General features: G+C 35.8%; 1 protein-coding gene across 2 annotated transcripts; it reads right to left on the bottom strand.

Annotated features, from left to right (window-relative positions):
• Positions 1–1,463: 1,463 nt before the first annotated feature.
• On the bottom strand, positions 1,464–24,919 carry zdhhc18b (zinc finger DHHC-type palmitoyltransferase 18b). Of its 2 annotated transcripts, none has more exons than XM_051872787.1 (9): positions 24,253–24,919; positions 21,897–22,057; positions 15,712–15,867; positions 12,033–12,170; positions 10,569–10,620; positions 10,080–10,182; positions 6,625–6,737; positions 6,390–6,486; positions 1,464–2,895 (listed from the first exon to the last, which is right to left on the bottom strand). In XM_051872787.1, the coding sequence occupies exons 1-9, from the start codon at positions 24,492–24,494 to the stop codon at positions 2,548–2,550; spliced, it is 1,410 nt and encodes a 469-aa protein (XP_051728747.1). In that variant the 5' UTR covers positions 24,495–24,919; the 3' UTR covers positions 1,464–2,547. The 2 variants fall into 2 exon arrangements, with proteins under 2 accessions (XP_051728747.1, XP_051728748.1); XM_051872788.1 differs by lacking the exon at positions 1,464–2,895 and adding an exon at positions 4,624–4,680 and having other exon boundaries at positions 24,253–24,914.
• Between the last annotated feature and the right edge of the window lie 405 nt (positions 24,920–25,324).

Here is a 25,324-nt window from a genome sequence, read left to right as displayed (position 1 = left end):
GTAATGACGAACGCGGAGGCGCAGAGGATAGATCAAAACAAATCACCAGTCACGGATTATAAGTCTAAAACGATCATTTTTTACATGCAATTTCGGAGGATTTCGATATAAGAGCAACTTAAATTTGTTGCACAGCCTTATTTGTTTGAACCACGAGAGATGTCTAAGCTTACAATACTCCTACATCCTGCGTCATACATCGCGTCAGAAGGATACTCATTTGGCGCAAGTCGACTTGCGTACAGTCGTCCGCTGGAAGTTAGTTTTTTGAATTAATAAAGTTTTAAATAAGAATGTTTTTCTTACAAAAATACATCGCTTCGCTTCAGGAGGCCTTTATTAACCCCCTGGAGATGTATGGATTACCTTTTTTTTATGGATTGAGGCATTATTTTTTACTTCAAACGCGGCCCCCCATTTGCAACCATTATAAACCTTGGAGGACTAAGGATATTTTTAAATATATCTCTGATTGTGTTCGTCTGGTAGAAGATACACCTAGGATGGCTTGAGGGTGAGTAAATCACGGGATAATTTTTTGAGTGTACTATCCGTTTAATTGTATTGACTGTGTACTTGTAATGCACTTCAAAAAAAAGTATGTATATTTTAAAAAATATACTAGCAGATATTATATTAATAAAATAAAAAATAGCTTAAGTGTACTTAAAGAGAATTCACTTTTATGACTGTCTTAGCTTAAAAAGTAGCCTACACTTTGTAATAATGTCAAATTTAAAGTTTTACTTTAAAGTATTTTTTAATAACTTAAGTAAAACTTTCTGTGATTTAAAGTACACTTAATGTCATTAATGTCAACTGTAGTGTGTTATTTAATATTGCATTTAAGTTATTTTATTACCAAATTGCAGCGTTACAAATGTGTAATTACAGATATATTTAAATACATGACATACCAGTTTCAATAATAACATTAAAATATATTTCAGTTTACCAAAAATGCTTGTCAGTTCATTCTGTACACTTTAATTATTTCAAAAACAATAGAAGTAATTATGAAATTATAAACATGCACTGAAATTCTTCTTAAGTGGTTCAAAAAGCACTCTGAAGTTTAGCTAATTGCATTCAGTATAAATGTAAACTATAATACATTACTTAATTGCAATTAAAATGTAATTAAGTGTTCCAAAACATTACATAAGTATATAATTTCCATAATAAATACTTTTTAAAAGTGTGCTAAAATGTACTTTTTTTCACAAGAGATAGTATACAGTAAGCTAGTATTCCATTCCAGACACAGACCTAGAACACTTTTGAATCCATAAATCCTAAATATCAGAATTACCAACTGATACTCTCTCTCACATGGTAATAAAATAACAAGCTTCACAAATATTCTGTCACTTCAAATCACAATTCATTGTACACTAAACGTAATGTGACCAGTTTGTGAGGCAGCACAGCTTTAAACACAGAATGTACCACGAAATCCAGGCTGGCCTGTTGGTTCTTCGTATTTATTTGTGCAAATGTTGCAGAGGTCTTGAGAAACAGAGGATCAATTTCAGCATTCATAAATAACATTCAGTTTGCATATTAAGTCAAAACCTGGATAACAATAACACCCATATTCCCATTCCCATTCAAACACAAAGTGTCCACACATACTGTAGCACGTGTCAAACAATGAGTAACTAAAACATTACAGTATTGCTGCATTGAGACTTAGTGCATTAAGACTGTCTGATTACTAATTTACTGATAGACAGCAGTGGGTCAGGAATGCAATGTGAAGAACAGCAGTTGTGACGAGGTTTAGAGAGAACGATACTAGATCTTCAACACGGTGATCAGGAGACTCAGAGGCATCATCTCATCCACATTAGCAGGTACTTGTGCACACTTAATACCATGTTTCAAACACAATATGTTACAAAATCATGCTGAAGTCCTTTGGGAGAAGAAATAATTCAACAAGACTCAACATGATGGATGAAGAATGATTGTGAGCTATATTCTCCAGGCATGCTCTTGTATTTTTTTATTTTTTATTTTTGCATAAATTAGATTGGTTCTTGCTTATTGAAGCTTGACCAATGTATCCCCGATGAGGCCTAAAAGAGGCCAGAGAAATGGATCCCAGAGTTCATGTCCATATCGAGGACAACAGTGTTCTTGTTCCAATATGGCTGTTATGATGAAGCTCATTTTGGAACTCACTGTTAAGACTGACAATTGTCTTGAAGGCATTTGCCCTGCAGTTCACTTTTGAGACCTTTGTGCTTGTCTATATGGAAACACACCGTATGTGAATTACAAAGTTTTCCAGTCATCAATCTGTTAACGGAAGCCCATACTTCATACCTGCTCTCCAGATTGCAGTATTGATGGTATTCCTCTTTAGAACAGTAAGACTGTAACACCACCATCAGTTTACTAAAACTGGAGGTCTTTTTGGACATATTAGACCTATTTGTTTGGAGTCCCAACTGAAGCCACCCTACAAACTGATCAATCTTATGAAGACAAACTCAAATAATCCAAATTACAAGACGTTGAAGGTTCATGGAGTCTCATTGCTCAGCGCAGAGAACTGAATTTTGTGTCTCTGTTCTTGGAGTCTTTCCGTCTTGAACTGTGGCTGTGATGGGGTCTTGGAGAGGAGTTGGCTGTCTTGTGGGTTGGGTTTTGGGTGTGATGACTGGCTTGTTTTCCCTTGGATCTGTGGTGGGAGTGATGTTTGTGAGGTGTGTTGGTCGATTGGCGTCCTCCAGCGATCTTGGGTGGCTCCAGGGCAGGTGACGGGGTGATCTCTGGAAGAGGCTCCAAGACAGCCGGCGCTGCTTGAGGTTTGGCCTGTGGACAGGAGCTTGTGAGGAGAGGAGATCGAGAGGCTGTTTCCAGCAGACCTTTGGTACCATGCGTGCACTGTGGAGGAAGAATGGAAAGGGTGAGGGAGCAATGGACGAAGGGTTACGACAGAAATTATAAAGAACAAGGGATAAGGGAATGGGTGTGACAAAGACAAAAAAGGAAGTAGATTCAAATTAGAAAAAGTGGAAGTAAAAGTGTTTTCATATGGTTTAAAAGAGAAACTTAAATAGCTGAGCAGTAAGCAGCAGCCAATCAGATATCAGTGTCACTGATGGCTCATGCATATGATTCTTCTTTTGTTCTGCTATACAGAAATGTATATGACCACTTGAGTCATGCTGAAGTGCTCATATAAAGTCTGCCAGGAGAGAACAATGGAAATTAACAACAGCAAAATCATGAGAATCAGTCAAATCAGAACAAATCACGCAAAATAACGATTAAAGGGTAGTTCACTGAAAAATAAAAATTCAAACATTATTTACTCACCCTCATGTCGTTCCAAACTTATTTGACACTATGTCCAGTACACTAAAAGAGATGTTTAGCAGAAGTTCACGCTGCTCTTAAAATAGACAGGGGCTGCCATGTTCCAAAAACGACAAAAAAACTGGGCAATGGAAAGCAACTAGAGTTGTCAAAAGTACTGACTTCGCTACCAATCGGTACTGAAATTTTAAAAACTCTAAAAGCAACTAAAAAGTGACAAAAATACACTATTGCAGTGTCCTTGTTACAAATTACATGTACTTACTACAGTAATAACAGTAAATACCGCATTATTACACGCAACTAACCCTATACCAAACCTTATTTCTAACCATAACCCTATAGTAAGTACTTTGTTAATTAATATTACTCAGCCTAAATGTACAATTACATTGTAACAAAGTCACCTTAAAATAAAGTGTAACCAAAATTTGTGACAATTTCAAATCTAGCCATAATGTGTGAGTGACACTTGCAAAAAACTTAGTGCGGTTTTCATCAGATATCATCTGTGCACACCATCTTCTGACACACAAACACCATGTGATCCGTGATGTCCCATTCACAGATGTGAATCTTGCGGTTTGAATCAGACTCGCTCAGTGTGTCACTTACTCTCACTAAACCACTATGCCCGATATGACCAAACCCAAGAAGCATTGTGATGTATATTTTAGGTTTATGACACTAACATGGCAGTGATATTTACTGACTGTTTTTTTTTTATATGACGTGTAATTAAAATGCATATTGACAACAGTTTCGTTGCAATGGTATTCTAATAATAATAATAATAATAATAATAATAATATGAACTAAAGAGGTTATAAAAACAGGGACTGTATGGGAAAACCGCTAAGACATTCTGCTTAACATCTTTTGTTATTCACAGAAGTAATCATACAGGTTTGGAACAACATGAGTGTGAAAATAATGACATAAATTATAATTTCTTGGTGAATTATCACTAAGATTTTGATCCACAGCATAATACAGCTTGACATGAAAGTCTAAATCAAAGCCCAAGTCCAAAATATATTGCACACGTATATTTACACAAACAAAACATGAAATAGTGGTTAGTGGTCAGAGGAAGAGCAGTGCTGATTGTGTGCTGATGCTGTAAAACTTCAGGCCAGACGCAGTGCATCAGCACTATTAGCTCCGGCAGCAGCAGTCAGGCAGCATGCAGGCCAAAAGCATGTGGAGCCAATATGACGCCACCTACAGGAATCTATGAATGTGCCCAAACACCTGCCTGAGTCTTACCAACCTCCCTACAATCCCCTACTTCTGCCCACTGAACCATCAGCTGGCACAAGACAGGGCGAAATCCAGGCAATCTTTTTCCTAAACAAACATGCACATACATACACACACACACAGAGGACAAGGGTTAATGTGCTAAGACCGGCAAGTGTAACATCACTAATGTGCACTAATGCACAGATGCACCGGAACATGCCAGGAAAGGAAAAAAAAAAAAAAAAAAAAAACCACAACTGGCAGAGTGCAGTAAACAAACAACTCACCCTACATAATCAAATTAGGGCAACAACAAAAAGTGTACATGCAGGACAGGAATTCTGTGGTTTAGTTTGAAAAAAAATATTTATTTAACATTAAAATGCATTTTTAACATATACAAGCACAAATATGTTCAAAAGGTACAAAATGCCAGAAATTATCTTCATTTAAAAAAAAAAAAATCTGATTTAAACCCATGCTGTCATAATACATAAAATCCCATAGGGACATTTCCATGTCACATGCAAACTATTGCACAACATACATGCGCGTGCACACACACACACACACAATAATAATAATAATAATAATAATAATAATGCGGCAAGTATGAGTATAGCTACACTACTACCACTACTGCTATTAACAGTGAACAGTGCATCAGTGAAGAGATGCATTAGCACCTTATTCATTTTATCAGTTTTATTCTGCAAATGAGCCTGATACTTTCCATAGTTGAATGTAAGTGATATTCAGATATTTACTTTAAACTTCACAAAATACACAATGACATGTAACCCAGGTTACATGTCATTGTGTAACCCAGAGAAACATACACAAACACTAGCGCTGTTCGTTTGTTTGCTGACGTGATGAGAGGAACTTTTGGTTGGTGACGAGGTTAACATCCGAGTATAAAGCAAAACAAATAACTGAGAAAAACATAACTTTAAGGCACATTCATGTTGATAAACACCCACTACAAAACTACAAATTACAAAAACTAAAACAAAAATCAAGTTGTTTGTTTGATTAAACAAAATAAATTATACAAACAACTTAAACAGCCCGAGTTGTTTGTATATGATCAGATTATAATAAAAACAACTTAAGTTACACAAACATTAATAAATAAAGGAAAAATAAAGAACATTTTTTGACAGATGTTTGTTTATACTCAGATGTTTGTTTTTTTTCCAAGAGCGCAATTGCATGTCATAATCTTGCATATCTGTGAGTAGCACAAAGGTCTCCTTCTAATAAAGGGCTTCAAAAACAAGCACCACCATCACATGAAACTACAGCGTCTTTTCTGCTCACTAACACATAATTCAATGTTACAGGAAGCCAGAAGTTTCATTTCCTCTTTCTGTAACTGTGCAACATGAAGCATGTCATCTACACCCATCTCCACTCCAACCTGCTGATCTAAGAGGGAGCTAAACCATAGAGAATGAGACCATAAACATTTATTTCCCTTTCAAACTCAAAGTAAACACAGATCTCATCTACATATGACTTTGACCAAGGCAGCACAGCCATAACGGCTCTACCCAACACCAAACAAATTTGAAACAGCCGCACTTGGCCGAAGCCCAGCGACCCGAACGCTGTCTCACATCTAATTGAAGGGTGCGACCCATGCCAAAACACAACAAACAACACAGCAAGAGGGGGGATGCTCGGTTTGGAACAGACACAAGAAGTCAGGCTGTCGAGTGGTTCTGAATGGAGAAGGCAGGTTGCTGTAGGGTTACACCCGGGGGTGGAGGAGGAGGAGGAGGTCGGCCTGAGGTGACTGCTCGTCCTACCATGTTTATGTCGTTTTTAGCAGCTGGAAGTTCGATTTCCACTGGACTGGTCTGGACGGAGTCATCGGAGGGCACAAAACCTCGCCTGTCAATTAAACTGACAAGACGAGAGATGAAGAATGGGAGTCACAGTTCAGCCACAGTAATAAATACAGGCTTCAACTACACTGTTTCAGCCTGCCATGGCATAGTGGAGTCCATATATGCTCAATCTACTGATCTACACGTGTCTCACCTGGGCGGCATGGGTCCACAGAGCACAGAACAGCAGTTTTTGATTATACTGTTGTAGCTGTAAGGATTTCCAGCGTCTTCATTTCCACTTTTCCCTGACCAGGAACCTTTAATCTGTAATATGGACAAAAAATAAATAAATAAATAAATAAAAATACAGCTACACTTAAAAAATATTTAATCTAAGATTTATGTATTTGAACAGCATATAAAGTTTCCATTCTAAGTTTCCATTCAGTTTCCAATTAATTTGGATTATACAGTTCTAACACAAACTAATAAACTTAAAGGGTTAGTTCACCCAAAATGAAAATTCTGTCATTAATTACTCAACCTCATGTCGTTCCACACCCGTAAGACCTTCGTTCATCTTCGTTCACAAATTAAGATATTTTTGATAAAATCCAATGGCTCAGTGAGGCCTGCATTGCCAGCAAGAGCATTTCCTTTTTCAATGCCCAGAAAGCTACTAAAGACATATTTAAAACAGTTCATGTGAGTACAGTGGTTCAACCTTAATATTATAAAGCAACGAGAATTTTTTTTTCGGCACCAAAAAAGTAAACAACTTTATTCAACAATATCTAGTGATGGCCAATTTCAAAACACTGCTTCATGAAGCTTCGAAGCTTTACAAATCTTTTGTATCAAATCAGTGGTTCGGAGCACGTATCAAACTGCCAAAGTCACGTGAACTACTGAAATTTCGAAACTCTTATGACGTAACGAAGCCTCGTTTACTGAAATCATGTGATTTTGGCGCTCCGAACCACTGATTCGAAACAAAAGATTCGGAAAGCTTCGAAGCTTCATGAAGCAGTGTTTTGAAATCGCCCATCACTAGATATTGTTGAATAAAGTCGTTATTTTGTTTTTTGGGCACACAAAAAAGTATTCTCGATGCTTAATAACATTAAGGTTGAACCACTGTAGTCACATGAACTGTTTTAAATGTTTTTAGTACCTTAAAGTACATTAAAAAAGGAAATGATTTTGCCGGCAATGCAGGCCTCACTGCACCATCGGATTTTATCAAAAATATCTTAATTTGTGTTCAGAAGATGAAAGAAGTTCTTACGGGTGTGGAACGACATGTGGGTGAGTAATTAATGATTGAATTTTCATTTTTGAGTGAACTTACCCTTTAATGTGATGCATATTTGTCATTCATACATAAATGAAACGGGTAAGATTTCTCAATAGTACTAATCACCTGAACTTGTTTTAAATAACCCGGTTTATATATTTATCATCAATAAATCCAATTTGTTTCAGCCTCATAAATTTTAACTAAATATTGCATGTTCCACAGCTAGCCATATTCTAACTGTTCATACTTTTTAACTGAATACATTTTTCACAATGACCGAATTTCTGATTCTAAGCAATCTGAATAAATCATTTTATAAATTATTTAAATAAAATCAAATGGATGCAAAAGAGAAAACAGAGAAAAAAAAAATGCTGCTGTCTTCCCTTTTGCCAAATAGGTAGGAAAACTCATTATGACATTATGAACACTCATAATACACTGGGCATGTTGCTGTCCAAGGCCACTCCCACCAGTCTGCTATAGATATGCTTGGAGTCAAAAACCGCCTTGCTTTAGTAGGAAGTACTACTTTGCAAACTTTTAGTCATAATGGTGTTGACTCATATTGTTGCCAGATGCAAGAATTCAAAGAGTAAATGTTTAGCGGGAGTGAGTTACTTTGACTTTCCATCTAAAGGCTGCAAAGAATTGTAAATATGGAGAGAACACCACGACAGAAAATCTGAAAAACCTCGAAGATTGTAGTTAGCATTTCAAACTGGATGGCCACGAACACTGTTTATTGTCATTGGAATATCTGAGGATTTGATGCTTCAATAGGAGGAGCCTGATTCGACTACCAATCTCACAGTCGAATCTTCGCATAGGTGTTATAAGACGAGGATTTTTTTTGGCTATATGGGAGTTTTTTGGCTATATGGGAGTGCTCAATGTCAGATAGAACTACCGGTTTTCTCCCAATACATTAATATACAGCCTATTATGATAATGCTGTAAATAAAAATGTGAAAAGAAAGAAGCTTTTAATAAATATTTTTAAATGTGCATGAATAAATCCAACCACCCCTGTGACAGATTTAAGTTTCACTTTCGATGATCCGTGACCGACAGAGGAGCATCTTGGTGGCAGGGATTTAAATCTTTAACAATGTTAACACTGGGATAAGAAAGTTTAAAGTGTGGAATCGGATGCACTTTGAAATGGTAAAAGATGCTCCAAAAAAAAGTAAGATGCAAGTTGTGCCAACAGCTCATGTCTTACCACTCAACAACAACAAACATTGCAGGTTTTTCTCGCACACTATTTGAAAAGACTCAAACGGACACAGGCAGATCGAGTGAAAGACTGGATTTTTTTCCGATCAGGTAGGTTACAAGTGACTTCAAAACATTTCAGCCATTTCTAATTTGATTTTTGGATTCTGTGAACATGTTTAGCTAAAAAGACTGCCACTCCAGTTTATTGTCTCTGCAGTTAAAAAGAAAGTTGACAATATATACTTTTGTTATTTTAATAATTTCGTTATTTTTATTTTATTTATTGATCACTTGGAGTTATCTAATTTAACTTTGTGTTTTAAATATATGTTCTCCTGCATTTTAGGCATTTTGCACACATTTGTTCTGCACCTTGTGACTTGATTCTGACTTAGTTTTTTATTTTTATTTATTAGAAAGGTATATTCTGTTCTAATTTAATTCTGTTAATTTAATTGTTTTTCCATGCATCGATGTTGAGTTGTACTTAGAGGGTGCTCACACAGGCAATTTAACATTAGCCAATTTAATTTGATTTGCCGACATCTGCAAATCTTGTCTGCAGTGTGGCCTTTCTGCAGTTATTTATTTATTTTTTAGGTTCATTGATCCAAAATGTTTTTATACATTTTCTTCTTTATCTTTGTGTGAGGTTCTGTACATCGTGGCTTTAAAATGTTATGAGGAACAGCTTTACAAATGTTTATCCACATTGCCTTTCATTTCAACTTAAAGATAAAAAGCCATTTTCACTTGACAGGCAGTTTTGGTCGCTTTATTAGAAAGTTGTTTCTGTGTGTGAAAGAAAATAAAAGTTGTCTCCGCTGTGTCTCCATGCACAGTTGAGCGCGCAAGACTTTCAAAGTATACTCCTTTGGCCATGAGCGCGGAAAGACGAGTTCAAGTGGACTGCTGTTTTTAAGCGCTCAAGTCACTCGCACATGTGCTGTTGTACACGGACCAAACCCCCCCATATATGATATGATTTTATATATATATATATATATATATATATATATATATATATATATATATATATATATATATAGATAGATATATAGATAGAGAGAGAGAGAGTGTGTATTAGAATAAATTGGCCCTGAAATTAAAAATACATCATCTAAGTTATGAAAGGAAACACTCACATCCTCATTAGTAGTAAGATTTGCAGCCACCAGGTACGTATGAAAGCCTGAGAGGCCCAAAATTGACCATACAGAAAAGAAGCAAACCACTAACTCAAGAGCAGTGGACAAACGTCAAGGAAGGCTTCAGAATTTGTACAAATAAAGATGAACACAAAACAACACAATACAGGAATATTCTGGGTTAATTACAACTTGATCATCAGCATCTGTGGCTGTAACTTTGACCTGTCACTCAGTGTGTAAAAACAAGCAGTGCACTGCACTTATAATGGAAGCCTATGGGGCATTACTACAGACATTGGGTACATTACTACAGACTCGATTTTTTTTTTTTGTTTTTACAAACTCAGGGACAAGTTGACATCAGCGTCACAGATGCTGTTCACAGAGCTTTACTTGTATTAACTCAGAGCATTCCTTTAAAAGGAATAACAGACTTTTTTTAAGGTAAAAATCTGAAATCAGACATCAAAAATGAAAGGATATCTGGCAGGACTCGCTTGGAGAGCAAAAACCAACCCATTTCCTCCTTGTGACCCTATAAAAGAGAACATTAGTCAATAAAAGCTCTTATATATTATATGAATTTTCAGCATCGTTACTCCAGTCGTCAGTGTTACACGATCCTTCAGAAATGATTCTAATATAACAAATTGCTGCTCAGGAAACTTTTCTTATTATTATAAATAAATATTAAAAACTAGGGATGCACCGATCCGATATTCAGATCGGGTATCGGCTCCGATACTGCCATTTTTGCCGGATCGGGTATCGGCCGGACGGGACCGATCCAAATCCGATACTGTGAGTATCAGTATATGGCTATAATACATAGTCTGTGTTATTGTTAGGCTCCACAAAAGGCACAAAAACATTAAAAAGCACCAGAAAGTTTCTGTGCACTATATTCCAAGTGTTCTGAAGCCATTCCATAGTTTAATTTGAGGTACAGATAAATATTTAAGTCGTTAAATTAAAGTTCACGTAAATGCCTCCCTCCGCTATGGCTGTCAGTCATTCTCAATTCAGCATTCAAACTGCGTGTCGCGTTCGGTTACAACAGTCAACACAATGAAACTCTATCCAAGATCAATCCATGTTTCTATTATTATACTTAATCTGTAGATAACGATACAGTTAATGCAATACGCATCAATATATCTTCACTTTGTGCTTTGAACTTTTCAATGCGAAGCACTGCCGCTGCGCGCTGTGACTCCATGATGCTTCAAGCGCATCATTCTGCACACGGGATGCGCATAAGCGCTGTGTGCCGCTCTGTATGGGAGCCGTTCATATTATAATACTTTTGCGCAATGAAAGATTATTAATAGCATTTTTTTTGTTCTGTCCTATCTATCATATGTTGCTGCCTCATTAAAAAAAAAAAAAAAAAAAAAAAAAAAAAAAAACTCCGCTATAAATTTAAAAGAAATGTCTTTTAATTTTATAGTATATATTTATATATAAATATATTTAGTTTTCGGTTAACGCGACCTCAGAGATATATATATATATATATAAACTATATTGTCATGCCGACCGTCAACAGCCCTAAGTGAGGCATACAGTTTATTAGGCAATTTAGCACTTTTTTTTATTATTACTTGAATATCGGATCGGTATCGGCCGATACTGAATTCCAGGTATCGGAGCGGTATCGGAAGCAAAAAAAGCCGGATCGGTGCATCCCTAGTAAAAACAGTTGGGCAGCTTCATATTTTTGTGGAAACTGTGATTCTTTCATGCATGTAGATGACATGTAAAATAAAAGCATTAGAAAGAAATACCTAGTCTTGTTACAAATCTGTTTTTTACAAGTACTCTAAACCAGAAAGTGATCTGTCATCACCGGAACTGTTTCAATTCACACACCTCTCACTGTTACATATGTTTGCTCAAGCTCAAAGATAGAGAAACTGTTGGCAAGTTAAATGATATGACACATACTTAGAGCCAGGTGTGTGGTAACACAACCGAAGATGAAGGCCGTGAGGAAAGAGAGTGAGACGATGAAGGTGTAGAAGAAGCGATAGTTTCGTTTTCCCACACAGTTCCCGACCCAAGGGCAGTGATGATCAAAGCGCTCTATCAAAAGATACAAGACAACAGGCCGTCACATTCTTGATTTATTACAACAGTAATTAAAAAGTCTTCTGGCTTAAGAACAAATGAGAACTTGAGAGATTAAACCAAAATACAAACTGGTTCAAATCGGCTTGCATAAATCTAGCACTATTTATAACACTGAGAAAGATAACCTCCCACGTAGATTCACAAGCAGAATAGTGTGAAACTGCTAACGGAAAAAATATATTGGCATTTAATACTGAATGTTACTAGATTACAGTTACATTTTATGGAGACATTATGAGTGATGTTCATCTGTACAAAAGAGTGCAACAGTAAAGTAAAAATTCAATTCATTTTCTTCAAAGGGGAACTGTTTTTTAAATTATAAACAGTTGAAGACAGACCTAATGTGTGCTGCAAGGTTGTTAAATTATATACGCTTTTGTTGAAGCCATGTATGCATAATTTCAATGTATTCTTTAAATTATTGATTCGTGTTTCACTGCTGAAATCCTGGTGAAAACTACATTATCCATGATTCTGCCAAAAAAAAAAAAAAAAAAAAAAAAAAAATTCAGAATCATGGTGAGGAAATCACAGCATAATAACTTGTTAGTGCCCAACCACTCCCATGAAGCACTGCAAATGACTTAACTGAGTCAGTTTCCCAAAGCTCTCAAACTAATTAAATATTTGCATATGCACATTTTGCAATAAAATTAAAATATGTTGTTTCTATATACACAATCAACTTTCAATCAATTTCTAAATAGTTTTTAATTCAATTCCCAGTCGCAATGCTTCATGGGATTGTAGTTCTTTCCCTCATCAAAGCAGTTAAGTACAAAGTATTGTACCTTTGTTTTTTTGTCAGATTTTCAAAAATGTCATTTTCAAATACTCAAAAAAAAAAAAAAAAAAAAAAAAAAAAAAAAAAAAGATATTTCAATATGCATCGATACTGAAATATATGACAAACGGTGTCATATATTTCAGTATCGATGCATATCCAGTACTTCTTTTTCTTCGGTATCGATACACCAATACCAGCTGCGTGTTCTTGCTCTCTTCTCTCCAACGCCGAACTGACATACAACCGTCTCCTCTCACTCACTTGTCTCACTTGCTCTGGTTGAATAGTGCTTGTATTGCACCTAATTTTACTAATACCCACCGGTTTCGTGCTCACATCAAAAGCGGCTTATCTATAAAAGTGGCGCTCACATAAAGTCACCTCTCAAATAGCTTGTGAATACCAAATTGACTTATTTTTCATTGCTTATTGCGCTTAAATGCCAAATACATACAAAATTATGTCAAAATGCCCATCTTGCCAAGTATTCAAATAAATACAGTAAGTTTTGGAACATAAATAGTTGAAAGAAAACATGTTGTGTAACAGTATATTGGATTCGTACAATAGCTCTTTCGCCCGTTTCACACTGCAAGCTTGAGCGGCGCGTGAGCGTAACTACATCGTAAACTGCAGCTGCAGAGGCGCGCGGAAGTGTTTGTACAGCGTCATAGCAGCGGCTCCAAGCTACATATAAAGTGAGCATTTATTTACAAAGACAACTATAAATTTGTTTTTATAACTTGGTAATTTATAAGCTAGTCTTGAAAGTTTGTTAACATGGGGAGTTGTGCAACATTCCCATGTAAACATAAAAAATAAATAAATAAAAGCCTCGTGTCATCCATTGCTGCACACGAATAAAGTAAACTTTGTGTTTTACATCATCTGCCGCGTGTACGTTTAAAAGACAGCAAACTTGGCGAAAAGACAGCAAACACGGGTTTGATTTGGGTAGTGCAAGAGCCTATATACCTATCTTTGTAACAACTAAAAGAATGTTTATATATCATATTTTCTGGCTAGTTTACTTCAGTTTTTTATAATACACCATACTTTCATCCAAACTTTCCTGTGGGAAAACCACAGGGAGCTTAAATCTTCTTTTGTTGATAAGCACTTCTCATTACAAGTATGGGAAAATTTGGCGCATGATGGGTGCTCAAATGCACAATTTAAGCGACCAAAACTTAGAGAAGATGCAGAAATGGAGTTTGTGTAGACCCGCATTTACTGTGAACTAGGGCTGGGCGATTTTTCCAATTTTTTCGATTAATTCGAATTGAATGTTTTGCCTCGATTTTATTATTTTTTAAATCGAGAAATCGCGATTTTGAATAAAAATGTTAGCAAGCGTTACAATTGGACATGTTGACAATACAGCAATGATAACCGTATTAGGAGAAGAAAACGATCCGACCACATGATGGCGCCGGCGCGTCTGATTAACCGCTCTCATGTGACGCTCTATGAGCGTAGAACACATAACTATTCTTAAGCGGCTGTTCATTCAGAAATGCGTTATTGCGTTATACAAATGAGACGCAGGCAGTGGAATGAGGAAAAAAAAGGTAAAGTTATTAAACGCGAGTTGAGCTTTATTTTTAACTTGACCGCCGTGTTTTTAGAATGCAGTTTCATGGGTGAGATGCTGCAAAAGACACGAGACACAAGTGCAACACCTAAACATGTCCGCCAAACATAAAAACAATAGGACAAATAGCGCAATGGAATGCAAAAACCTGTAAACCTGTTTGATATTTCATGTTTGCATGATGGTGACAGGCTGAAAGCTGCTGTTGTTTTCTGTTTTTACAAAGCATTTGCTGTTAATAATAGCCTATTACTGGTGTTATTTATTGCCATTACTTTTTGGCTAAGAAATATTTAGCATTTTCTTATTTTATATTATTTCTGAGTATACAGGATGTGTTTAAGATAAGTTTGTACAACATTTGCCTTCATATTTCAGGCATATTTCTGCAAAGATATTTAACAAATTGTTTTACATTTACACCATGTTGATCACTTCATGTGTGGTGCACTTGGAATGGAACTTTTTTAACCAGATTGGTAATAAAGAGAATGTTACTTAAATCATATTGTAGTTAAGTTTTTAAGTTGACTAGTTAAACAGTAAATTTAAAAAAAATCAGATTTTATTTTTTTGCCATATCGCCCAGCCCTACTGTGAACCGAGCCGCTCTGAGACACTGAAAACACCAGTGGATCATGAGCTGCTCACATGTAAATGAACACAGTGCCGCTCTACACTCTGAATTTAATTAATTAAACAGTAGCATTTGAAATGTAATAAATCACATAATCGGTTTTATTTTGATTAATAGTGCAGCCCTACAAGGGACTGTTGCACTATGATGTTGGTGGCAAATTTCTATGGTGTTCTAGGTGATATCTGGGTAATCTGCGTTCCAGAGCAGTACAGCATGGCGCTAGCAGCATTAATATCGTGGGATTGATGAACTGTACGTATGAACTGACATTGTATACCTTGAGTGCAGTTTAACCATGCAGCTTTAAATAAAAGCATCTGCCAAATGCATAAAGGTAAATGTAAACTTTAGCAAACACCGCTAATAATTATCATTAAAAAACTGCCCCAGATTCATCGGCCCAAGCCAAATAACAAAGCTGCAAGTGAGCTCGCTGTTCTCTGCCGTGCATCTCCTCCTCAACACTCACCCACACAGTTGTCACACAGGCTGCAGTGGGAGGTGCGCGGCGGGCGGAAGATCTTGCAGGTGAAGCAGTACTTGAGTTTAACCACCTGCTGATTGATGATGACCTCCTTGGTGCGTGGAGGGGGGCGGTAGGATGAAGATGAGCCTGTTGGGTTGTCTGAGAGAGAAAAACATTTCCAGCAGAGGATGAAATGTAAGGAAGGAATTTCAATAACAAAAATGAAAGAAATCAACAAAACTACGCAGTTAGGATCAGCTTCTAATAAGTTGCTGTAAACAGCTAACACTTCCTGTTTATTGAAACAACTAGACAAACAGAATAAGGTTAAAGGTATTAAGCACAAACACTAGGGGTGTAACAATACCCTTGTCGCAATTCGATACATATCGTGATATTGAACTCACAATACAATATTATTGCGATACTCCAAGACCTAATGGTAAAAGGTTAACAAAAACAAAAAAAACAAAAAAAAGTACCGTTGATTAAAATGCTACATTTGGTATTACATTGGGGGTGGAAATAAATGTGATGCGATCTGGGAAAACCCGTCGGATGTCACGATGGAACGTTTTCAGTAAAGTCAAAAAATAGGTCGAATGTCATTTTCGTGTCAAAATTGGGTTTCATTAAATTATCATTCTACGACATTTTGTCTATCATCTCTGAAAATATCTTGGCAAAATTCGCCTGTTAAGTGCAGAAAAATAGCGATTTATAGTGGTAAGGCTGTCTTACGTTACTGTTTAAGAACACAAAACAAAAAAACAAAAAAAAAAAAAAACGTAGCTTTCCCTCTCTACAATGACAGTTCACCTATCAAAATAAACCACATAACATGTAGAATGAAGGTGTATTAAAGCAAATTTCCCGCCAGTCCTGTATAAACTACAGCACGCAAATATTTTTTTTCGAATACAACTTTATCGTGAGAAGGCGGAGCACGAGAACAACGGAGCTATAATGACACATACAAGTTCTAATTATGTTTATGAGAGGTTGAATTCAAATCAAATACTGCCAAACTGTCCATACTACTTCTGAATAGGATGTCTACTTCATAAAATGTATGAAAATATATGGTTCAAATTACTCAAATAAATGGAGGCGCCCTTAAATGGTCAGATATGGAGCTTGAGTGTCATCTAGTGAAAAAGTTTGGTACTGCGCCCAAACAAAATCTTACTGAAAGCTCATTTTTGAAATATTTCAACCTAAAATTTGGAATGTTGACATTTTTGGCTTTTATTTTCTTGCAGTTTAAGAGTAAAACATGCGTTGTAATATATTATTATAAAATATAAACAATTATATTTTTACATTTTCATAAAATTAAACTTCTATAACTTTTTTTTTTTTTTTTTATTACTCACTTTCATAATTTATTTCACTTCTACAATAATCTGACAAGTGTCTTCTTTAAAACAAGACTAACCTTAGGTCTATATTCCAAAGCATTCTTGAATTACAACCATTTATGTTTGGATAGTGCATTTTCATGTCTATGCGAAAAAAGGGGGTGACAGTTATTTAAACCTGTTTTTTCTCAGAATTCCGTTCCTATAAATCAGAGCGATCAGGTGACTTCAGATAACCATAACTTTTGTTACAGACAAACTATGAAAGAAGTAAAAAAACAATTGGAAAGGGCTTGAATCCAGCTTGAAACCTGTGATAGGTAAAATTTCACCATGTGATGGGTTTTCGGCAGATCACAAATAGGCTTGCCCTGCGTCCCAATGTGCATACTATCCACACCATCTGGCCTAAATAGTATTGAAAATTACTAAAGTTACATTTAAATGAATGCGATCACCTCACCTTAATAAACTGTAAACTACACTAACAGTTCAAAAAGATGCAGAACTTGTTTTTGCATTACACTGTGCCATTTTTCAATGTTTTTTTATGTAAATATGTGCTTGGCGGAAGTCTTTGATGACTGAGGTTATGTCTCACGTCTTTTGCTGTGTCTCGCGCAAGGCAGACAGCTTTCTAAAAAACACGGTGCTTAAATTAAAAGATGTTCAAAAAAATGCGTCTGTAGTAGACACTACTTTTTTATTCCATTGCCCTGTGTTTTTTTTTTATTTTTTTATTTATAGCCGGGTAGTGGAGTGAAAACACAAACACACACACACTTAAGGTCTAGAGATGAGTTTTTAAAAAGTTGAAATTATAATTTGAGCGCTGTGTTTTAAAACAGCTGCAAATGATGCAAGATATGAGCACAACAGTTATAGTAAGTGCTTACATAGAAAACAATGGAAAAACAGTGCAGTGTAATGCAAAACACATTCTTCTCACAGCAAGCCTTTTGCACTTAAAAACGTGAGACACATGGCAGTAAAATGAAAAGAAAAAAAAAGAAAGAAAAAAAAAAAGACATCCATCCAGTGCATTTACATAGAAGAGCCATGGAAAAGGCACTAATCTGTGATTTTTTTGCTTCTGATTCAGTCAATGAGTCAATCACTTCATAAACTACTCCCTATACAGTATTTGATCCTCAAACTCTCTCAAAAACAAACCTGACTTCATTTCTACCACTTAGACTTCAATTCTGACTTCAATTCCAACTTAATCAAATTCAGCACAGCTTTACTGTTGAAAATGAAATGACATATCACAAACGGTAAATTTACAGGTCAGAAATAACATGGGTCACAGATGTGAACTAATTTCCGCAGACTGTTTCAGTTCTCTTACTGGCAGGCTATCTGTTTGGAGGACAATAATAGATAAATCTGCATAGATGAAACTGAATTTCATTGCCACAATCAGACAAGAATGTGCTGCTACTACTACTACTACTACTGAGTAAGTGAAGATATTTTAAGGCCTGGGGGAGTCCGTGTTCCTGATGACAATCATCCTGTCATTTGACCGTCATCATGTCAGTTTCACCCTCTATAATTAGGGCAGAATGTCCTCTAATCTTCTCAAACAAGGTTTTTATAGATTTGCTTTTTCAAATGTTTTAAGGCACGGACACATTAGCGAAACTTCTGCAAAAGGTTGTGTTATCGGCCGATAATAGCTTCATATAGTTTGATCGGTTGTCTCTATAAAAGTCAAACAGAAGAGCCAATCAGATGACGCAAAACTCGTGAAACTATTTTTCTAGGTGCAGCTAAAATTGCTTCACTACATTATGTAGAACTAGTAGCTGGAATGGCAGTTCTACTAGGTGTCTGAAAGGATAATATATTTACACAACAATAAAACAGCAACCCTACAGCAACGACAGCAAGAAACTAGAGATGTGCGATTTTAGTGCATTTTGTTTCTTCACAACAGTGTGCTTTTGTTCCTCCATAAAAGCCCAAACTTAATGCCCAAATCAGCTAGATCAGTGATTGTCGTAAAATGCAGTCTACTATTGCTAAACTACAGAATGTGCTCAATAATAAAGAGTTATTAAAATTGCATTAAGCCACGAAAGAAAAGTCTTTATGCATGAGTCATTGAATCATTCACCCAAACCATTTTTTTTTTTTTTTAAATATTAATTTAAAGCTGCAGTCCGTAACTTTTTTTGGTTAAAAATTATCCAAAATCAATTTTTGAGCAAGTACATAACCAGCCAGTGTTCAAAACTATCTCCTTACCTTAGCCTGATTCACAACGGTAAGCTTGTAATAATGTTTTCTAATTCAAGTGGTACTGGTAGGTTTCCAGGGGAAATTTGAGCAATGTTTTTGCGTCATTACGTTGGTCAGAACAAAAGTGGCAGATTTGTTACATACTCGTTCAGACATTTTCTGGTAAAAATTCTTATTTTGGCCATACTTCCAAGACTACAATCTGGGATTCCGAAGTACAGCATCCACCGGTGCGGTGACACATTCTCCTCAAAACATTAGATTCATCCACGCTGAGGAGTCATGCGATGCACAACCCACGTAAAGATGATAATTCCGCAAATAACTGCAAGTGCAGGTTTCGAACAGAGATGGCGACAAAGAGGCAAAACTTACAGACTGCAGCTTTAATTTAATTAAATATTTTTTAAAACTGCAGCAATTAACATTTTGTCAGAACCCCTAGTAAATTACGTTTTGTTTAGTTGTCTATTCAGAATTGTTGAGGAATTTAATCTGTATTAAAAAAAATAATAATAAAAAATCATCATGATTCCCAATGTATCCAGAATCATGCAGCTCTACTACATACATAGTATGTATACTAGTGTTGTCACGGTACCAAAATTCCAGTAGTAGGTACCAATACCATAAAAATTGGTACCGAGAACCGTAAAATTTCGGTCCCGCATCAAAATCTGTTGGAACTATTTTACTATTTTATATAGCCTATTTTAAAAACATTAAATATGGTAATCATACATATAAATATTTGGAGCTTGTGTGTATATATATATATACCTCAATGAAATAAATTTTGAAAAAAAAAATAAAATAAAAAAAAATGCTCAAACATCCATTTTGTAACAGACGCGCATGTTTATTTTAGCTATTCCTTCAATGAAACGACACACTACAGCCTGTAAAACTATGAAATAAATATCGGTAAATAATGGTAACCTAAATAATAAGAAAGTTAAATATTATTTAAAAAAAAAAAAAAAAAAAACATTCGTTTTTTTATTTCTACACAAAGATGAGTCATATAGCCTACTGCTCTGCTCTTTGAGAGGGATGTGGGACACGAGCAGGAAAGAGACCATTTCGCTTTAATAATATCTTCATGTTATCCCCTGATGTTACAAGGAACTGACATATGTTGTAAAAGGTCTGAAGAGCGAGTTTATCTTCACACATTCAGACTATATTTGATTTAGCGCTGCCAGGGAAAGCAAAAGTAAAAATCAGTGTGTGAAAAGCGCTATACATATAAACTTGATGCGCCTTATAAAGTCTAATAGCAAGCACAAACTACATAGAAATTGACGTGCAAGCAAAAAGGTTTCTGTACTAGGGTGTTTTTTCTACTTTACCACAGTAAAGAATGCGAATAGCCTATAACAGGCCTAAAAGCAAACGAAAGGAAGAAACGTCATAATCCCCTGCGTGAGTGAAGATCTGGGAAAAGAAACAGAGATTCCATGTTCAGTGGAATAACTAATAGAATATTGTTAAATTCTCTGATAATCAGGTGACCAGATCGTGATTCGCAAAACAGAATACAAAGCTTAAATTTATGGACTCACCTACCTCTCTCATTCGGCATGAACCAAAATGTTTACATGGCTGCGATATCACATTTAATTGCTAACCTATTATTTCTTTTGTAAACAAAGCTTTGTGCTTCACTCATGTCATATTCAAGTAAATACTGGCACAGCCCTATCAGTGGGTACAGAATACACCCGAATTCTCGGTACTACAGAAATGCTCAAAATTTCAGTACCGACTTGGTACCGAAGTACCGGTACTTTTGACAACACTAATGTATACTGCTGTATCTATATCTATATATCTGTATATGCATGAGTGTGGAGGACCTAATACGTTTGTCAAAATGTAGCAGCAACAGCACACTGCACTGGGCACTCTATCCCATAATGCAACGCCCTAGACTTGTCCTCACATTTCCAGAATAATGAATGAACCAGAAACAACATCAGACATCTCTATCTTGACTCATTATATAATCAACTGTCAAAAGATATTTTAGACAAACTTGGATTAAAAAATGCAAAATAATCAAATTCATTTTCATAGATAACTGAACAACACTCGCTGAATTAATCATTAAATATGGTGAGGTCATGTGACAGTGTTGCCGCAAAGGAGTGCTATAGGGGGTCCGTGGAATTTTTTTAAAACATTTAAAAAAATAAATAATAATAAATAATAAATACATTTGATTAAAATAAGAAATTTAAAATAGTTTAAATTTGATTTAAAAAACAGTGCAGTACTATATTGAATAGAAAAAAAGTAATATTTTCAAATTTATTTTACACATTTATAACTGTACAGTACAGTATAAACTGGGTCTTTAGACATGAAAATATATAGCTGCCTTATAAATTTTAGAATGGTTGTCCCTCACACAAAGATGATCATATTTGGGGGTATCTAAAAGATTAAAAAAAAAAAAAAAAACTAGGCCTAGTTTTTTTTTTTTTTAAGCTAAAACTAGTATGCCATATATAGCCTGTACTCTAGTTATCCTTTCTGAACATAACCATGGTCACGTGGAGATGTGTGCTCCCTCACCGATCTGTTTCTCAATGTCTGCGGCCTCCTCTGGTGTTGCCCGGGGCAGAATCCCTGGATCTGTGAAGCTGGTCTGGAAGAGAGAGATGATCACAAACACAAAAAGGACCCCTCCGATGGCCGGGATGAAGCTGGTGAGGTTCTGCACCAGGAACGGGCAGCTGTAACCACAGAATGGCTCAATTAGGAAAACATTGATTGTGGAACAAGGAAGCTTTAAAACATAGTGCTCCATTAAACTGTTCCATTCCCTGCAGCTCTGTGGATCCCAAATCCAATGTCTAATGCTAAACCAATGCCCTACAAAGAGAACGAGAGACAGCGGTGGTTGTGTAAGAGGATTCAAACAAGAACTAACATCTAAGGTGTTGCAGTACATTGAAAATAAATAACATAAACCTAATGTAATATAAAGATTTGAACTACAGTATCAAACTGAATCTCCACTTAATGTGCTGTATCCACAAGGAATTGCTTTAAAATGAGGGGTATGATTAACACTAAAATTAAATAAGCCACTTTTAAGTAACCATACATCATTAATTAAATCCCTAAAAGTGGCCTCAGTACAAATAATGTCTCGAGAGACATAGTACATTTCATACGCAGATTTATAGAACAATTTCTATTATTATATAAATCAGAATAGGGAGGCAAGTTTTACTTCAGTGAATATTTCTCAAAGTTTATTTTCAGTTTGTAGTAAACTCAAAAAAATCAGACCAAAAATGTTTACCATATGCATACTTTGCAACATATGATCAGGATTAATATAGAGTCTACTGATATGGCACTAAACTTATTTTAATAACAGGCATTCAGTCATAATTGAGATATATATGTAGCTAGAAAATTAGACAATATATTTGTAACCATTTGTATCACAAAACAAGCCTACATTATTAATACTTATTGTTGTTAATTATAGTTATTAAAACAGTACCCAGTATTGCAGTAGTATTATGATCTAGTGATTATTATAAATAAAACAGAATTTGTTACATCTGTATCGATTAAAAAACAACATGGGATGATTTCCACTGCAGACCCTTTAGCAGGACACACTGTCACATTTGTATAAATAATGGCAATAATAAAAATTGTTCTTGATATTAATTTTAAAAACATGCATAATACCCATTGTATTTTATTGTTGTAGTCTAGGAATCATTTAGTAATTATAAATGAAGTAATTAAGGTACTGCATATAGGTTAACGGCCATTTAAATAATAAAAATAATACATATTGATTTTTAAAAAAACTATCAGATTCTGTCCAATGCTGATCCTATAGAAGGACACGTCGACACATAAACAGGGTAAGTTGTCACAGTGGAAACCTACTGTTTATTAACACTAATGACATTTTTTTTTTTAATGAAATACTGAAATATGACATATCTTAGTACATTTTATAAAACATGACAAATCAGCCCAATCTGACATTTGTGACCCTGGACCACAAAACCAGTCATTAGTCACACGGGTATATTTGTAGCAATAGCCAACAATACATTGTATGGGTCAAAATTATCGATTTATGAAAAATACTCCTGTCTTATTGAAGATACGGTGTTTATATTACCTTCATTATGACTCTTGACTTTAGGGATAGCTATTTTAAAATGTAATAAATTAAAATGTAATTTATCATTTACTCCAGTCTTTAGTGTCGCATGATCCTTCAGAACTAATATGATGATCTGCAAGAACATTTCTTCTCACTTCTTATTAAAGTTATCAATAATAATAAAAAACTGCTGCCTAAAGTTGACCCAAAAATGAAAAATCATAAATTATGAATATATTTTGAAGAAAAGCTTTGACTTCCATGGCTACCGTCAACTGTCCGGTTACCAAAATTCTTCAAAATATCGTTTTAGTTTAAAAGAAGGTTTGGAACAACGCAAGTGTGAGTAAATGATGACAGAATTTTCATTTCTTTTTTTGGATGAATTAACCCTTTAATATTTTTATAGAATTCATGATTCATTTTTTGAAAAATGTTACCACTGATTTCAATTGTATTAAAAAAATAATAATAATCTCACGTTATACAGACATGAGAGATTTTTTTTAAGTGAGCTATATCCTTTTAGTGTGGCCTCCTAATTTACGACTGTTTTGAAGCAGGTGTTTGAGACCACAAAACCACAAGCAGAGTAAATAGACATTGATGTAAATCGGACTTTTCTCTCAAAACCCTGACCGCGAGATGCTCTTGTGACACCTCGATCTTATCTAGGCCTATATTGTTGTGTTCATCATGCTTTCAGACAGCACTACTTGCTTAAATGTTCTAACAACAGCCAGCTAAGTGACCATGCGGTCTACCAGCCAAAGGCATCAGACTCACTCAAATGCGAAGAAGAGTCCGCTGGTGAGCAGGATGAGTCCCAGTGTGAGCGGCAGCACGCCGCTCTGACGCGCCACGATGATGCGACCGTCACAGTAAAAGCGGTTCTTGCCGGGAAACACCTCCCATTTTCTCCGGGCTCGTTTGGGCTTGTAGTCGGGCAGAGGTCGCGGAGGAGGGGTCGGGGTCGGTGTCGCGAGTGCCTGAGGATCTATTTGCTGATATTCGCGGTTTTTCATCATTTACGGCGGTGAAATCGCGCTCAGTGTCCATCAAACATCAGCTGCTGCGCGATACGAGCGTATAGATGTTGCTTATTAGTGTCATTACACAAACACTGCACGCACACACGCCGACCGCGTCCCGCTTTATTGGCAAACAGATCACAATCCGCGAAACGCGACGGATTTACCAGCATGTGACGTAACGCGATATGCAGCGGCGACGTCACAAACGCGTCCTCGCTACATGGTTCGATAATAAACCAGCGGCTTCAGTAGTTTATTTTAACACAAACGCAAATGCACGCTTCATATTCAAATGTGAACGTTCCGGTTCCGCTTTCATTCTCCGGTGAATGATGTACGCCGAATAAGGATCGTTTTTTTTTATTTACATTTAGAGCACAATAAAAGATGATCTGCCGCACATATTCATACCGCCGCACAGATGATGTGAATGGCACACAGGATGTGACGCTACAGTCCTCAGATGCTCTTCACACAGCAGGCTGCGTAATAGAGGCTCATAATCTTTTGAAAGCTCTTCGTGTATTACATATTTATGTTGTTTAGAGTGTAATTCTGCAAGAACACATTTGTTGTGGCATGATGAAAGCAGTGACAGGGATACAGAGCTCACTTCAGTGTCATTCGATATCTATCTAGCTGATTAATTTTCTTCAATAATGTTGGTATAGTGTATAAAGTCTTGTATGAATAGTTCTCTAATGATTTGAGTTATAAGAATAAAATCTAAATTAAAATCTTTTTTATTATTTTCCTTTTATCAGTAATAAAATAGAGAAAATCTATAAGCAATAGTACAAAGAAAATTGCAGAGATGTCTGCAA

Source organism: Ctenopharyngodon idella, chromosome 19 (genome assembly GCF_019924925.1).
Source record: "Ctenopharyngodon idella isolate HZGC_01 chromosome 19, HZGC01, whole genome shotgun sequence".
In the NCBI taxonomy this organism is placed as follows: Eukaryota; Metazoa; Chordata; class Actinopteri; order Cypriniformes; family Xenocyprididae; genus Ctenopharyngodon; species Ctenopharyngodon idella.
This window is presented reverse-complemented; position numbering and strand designations above follow the sequence as displayed.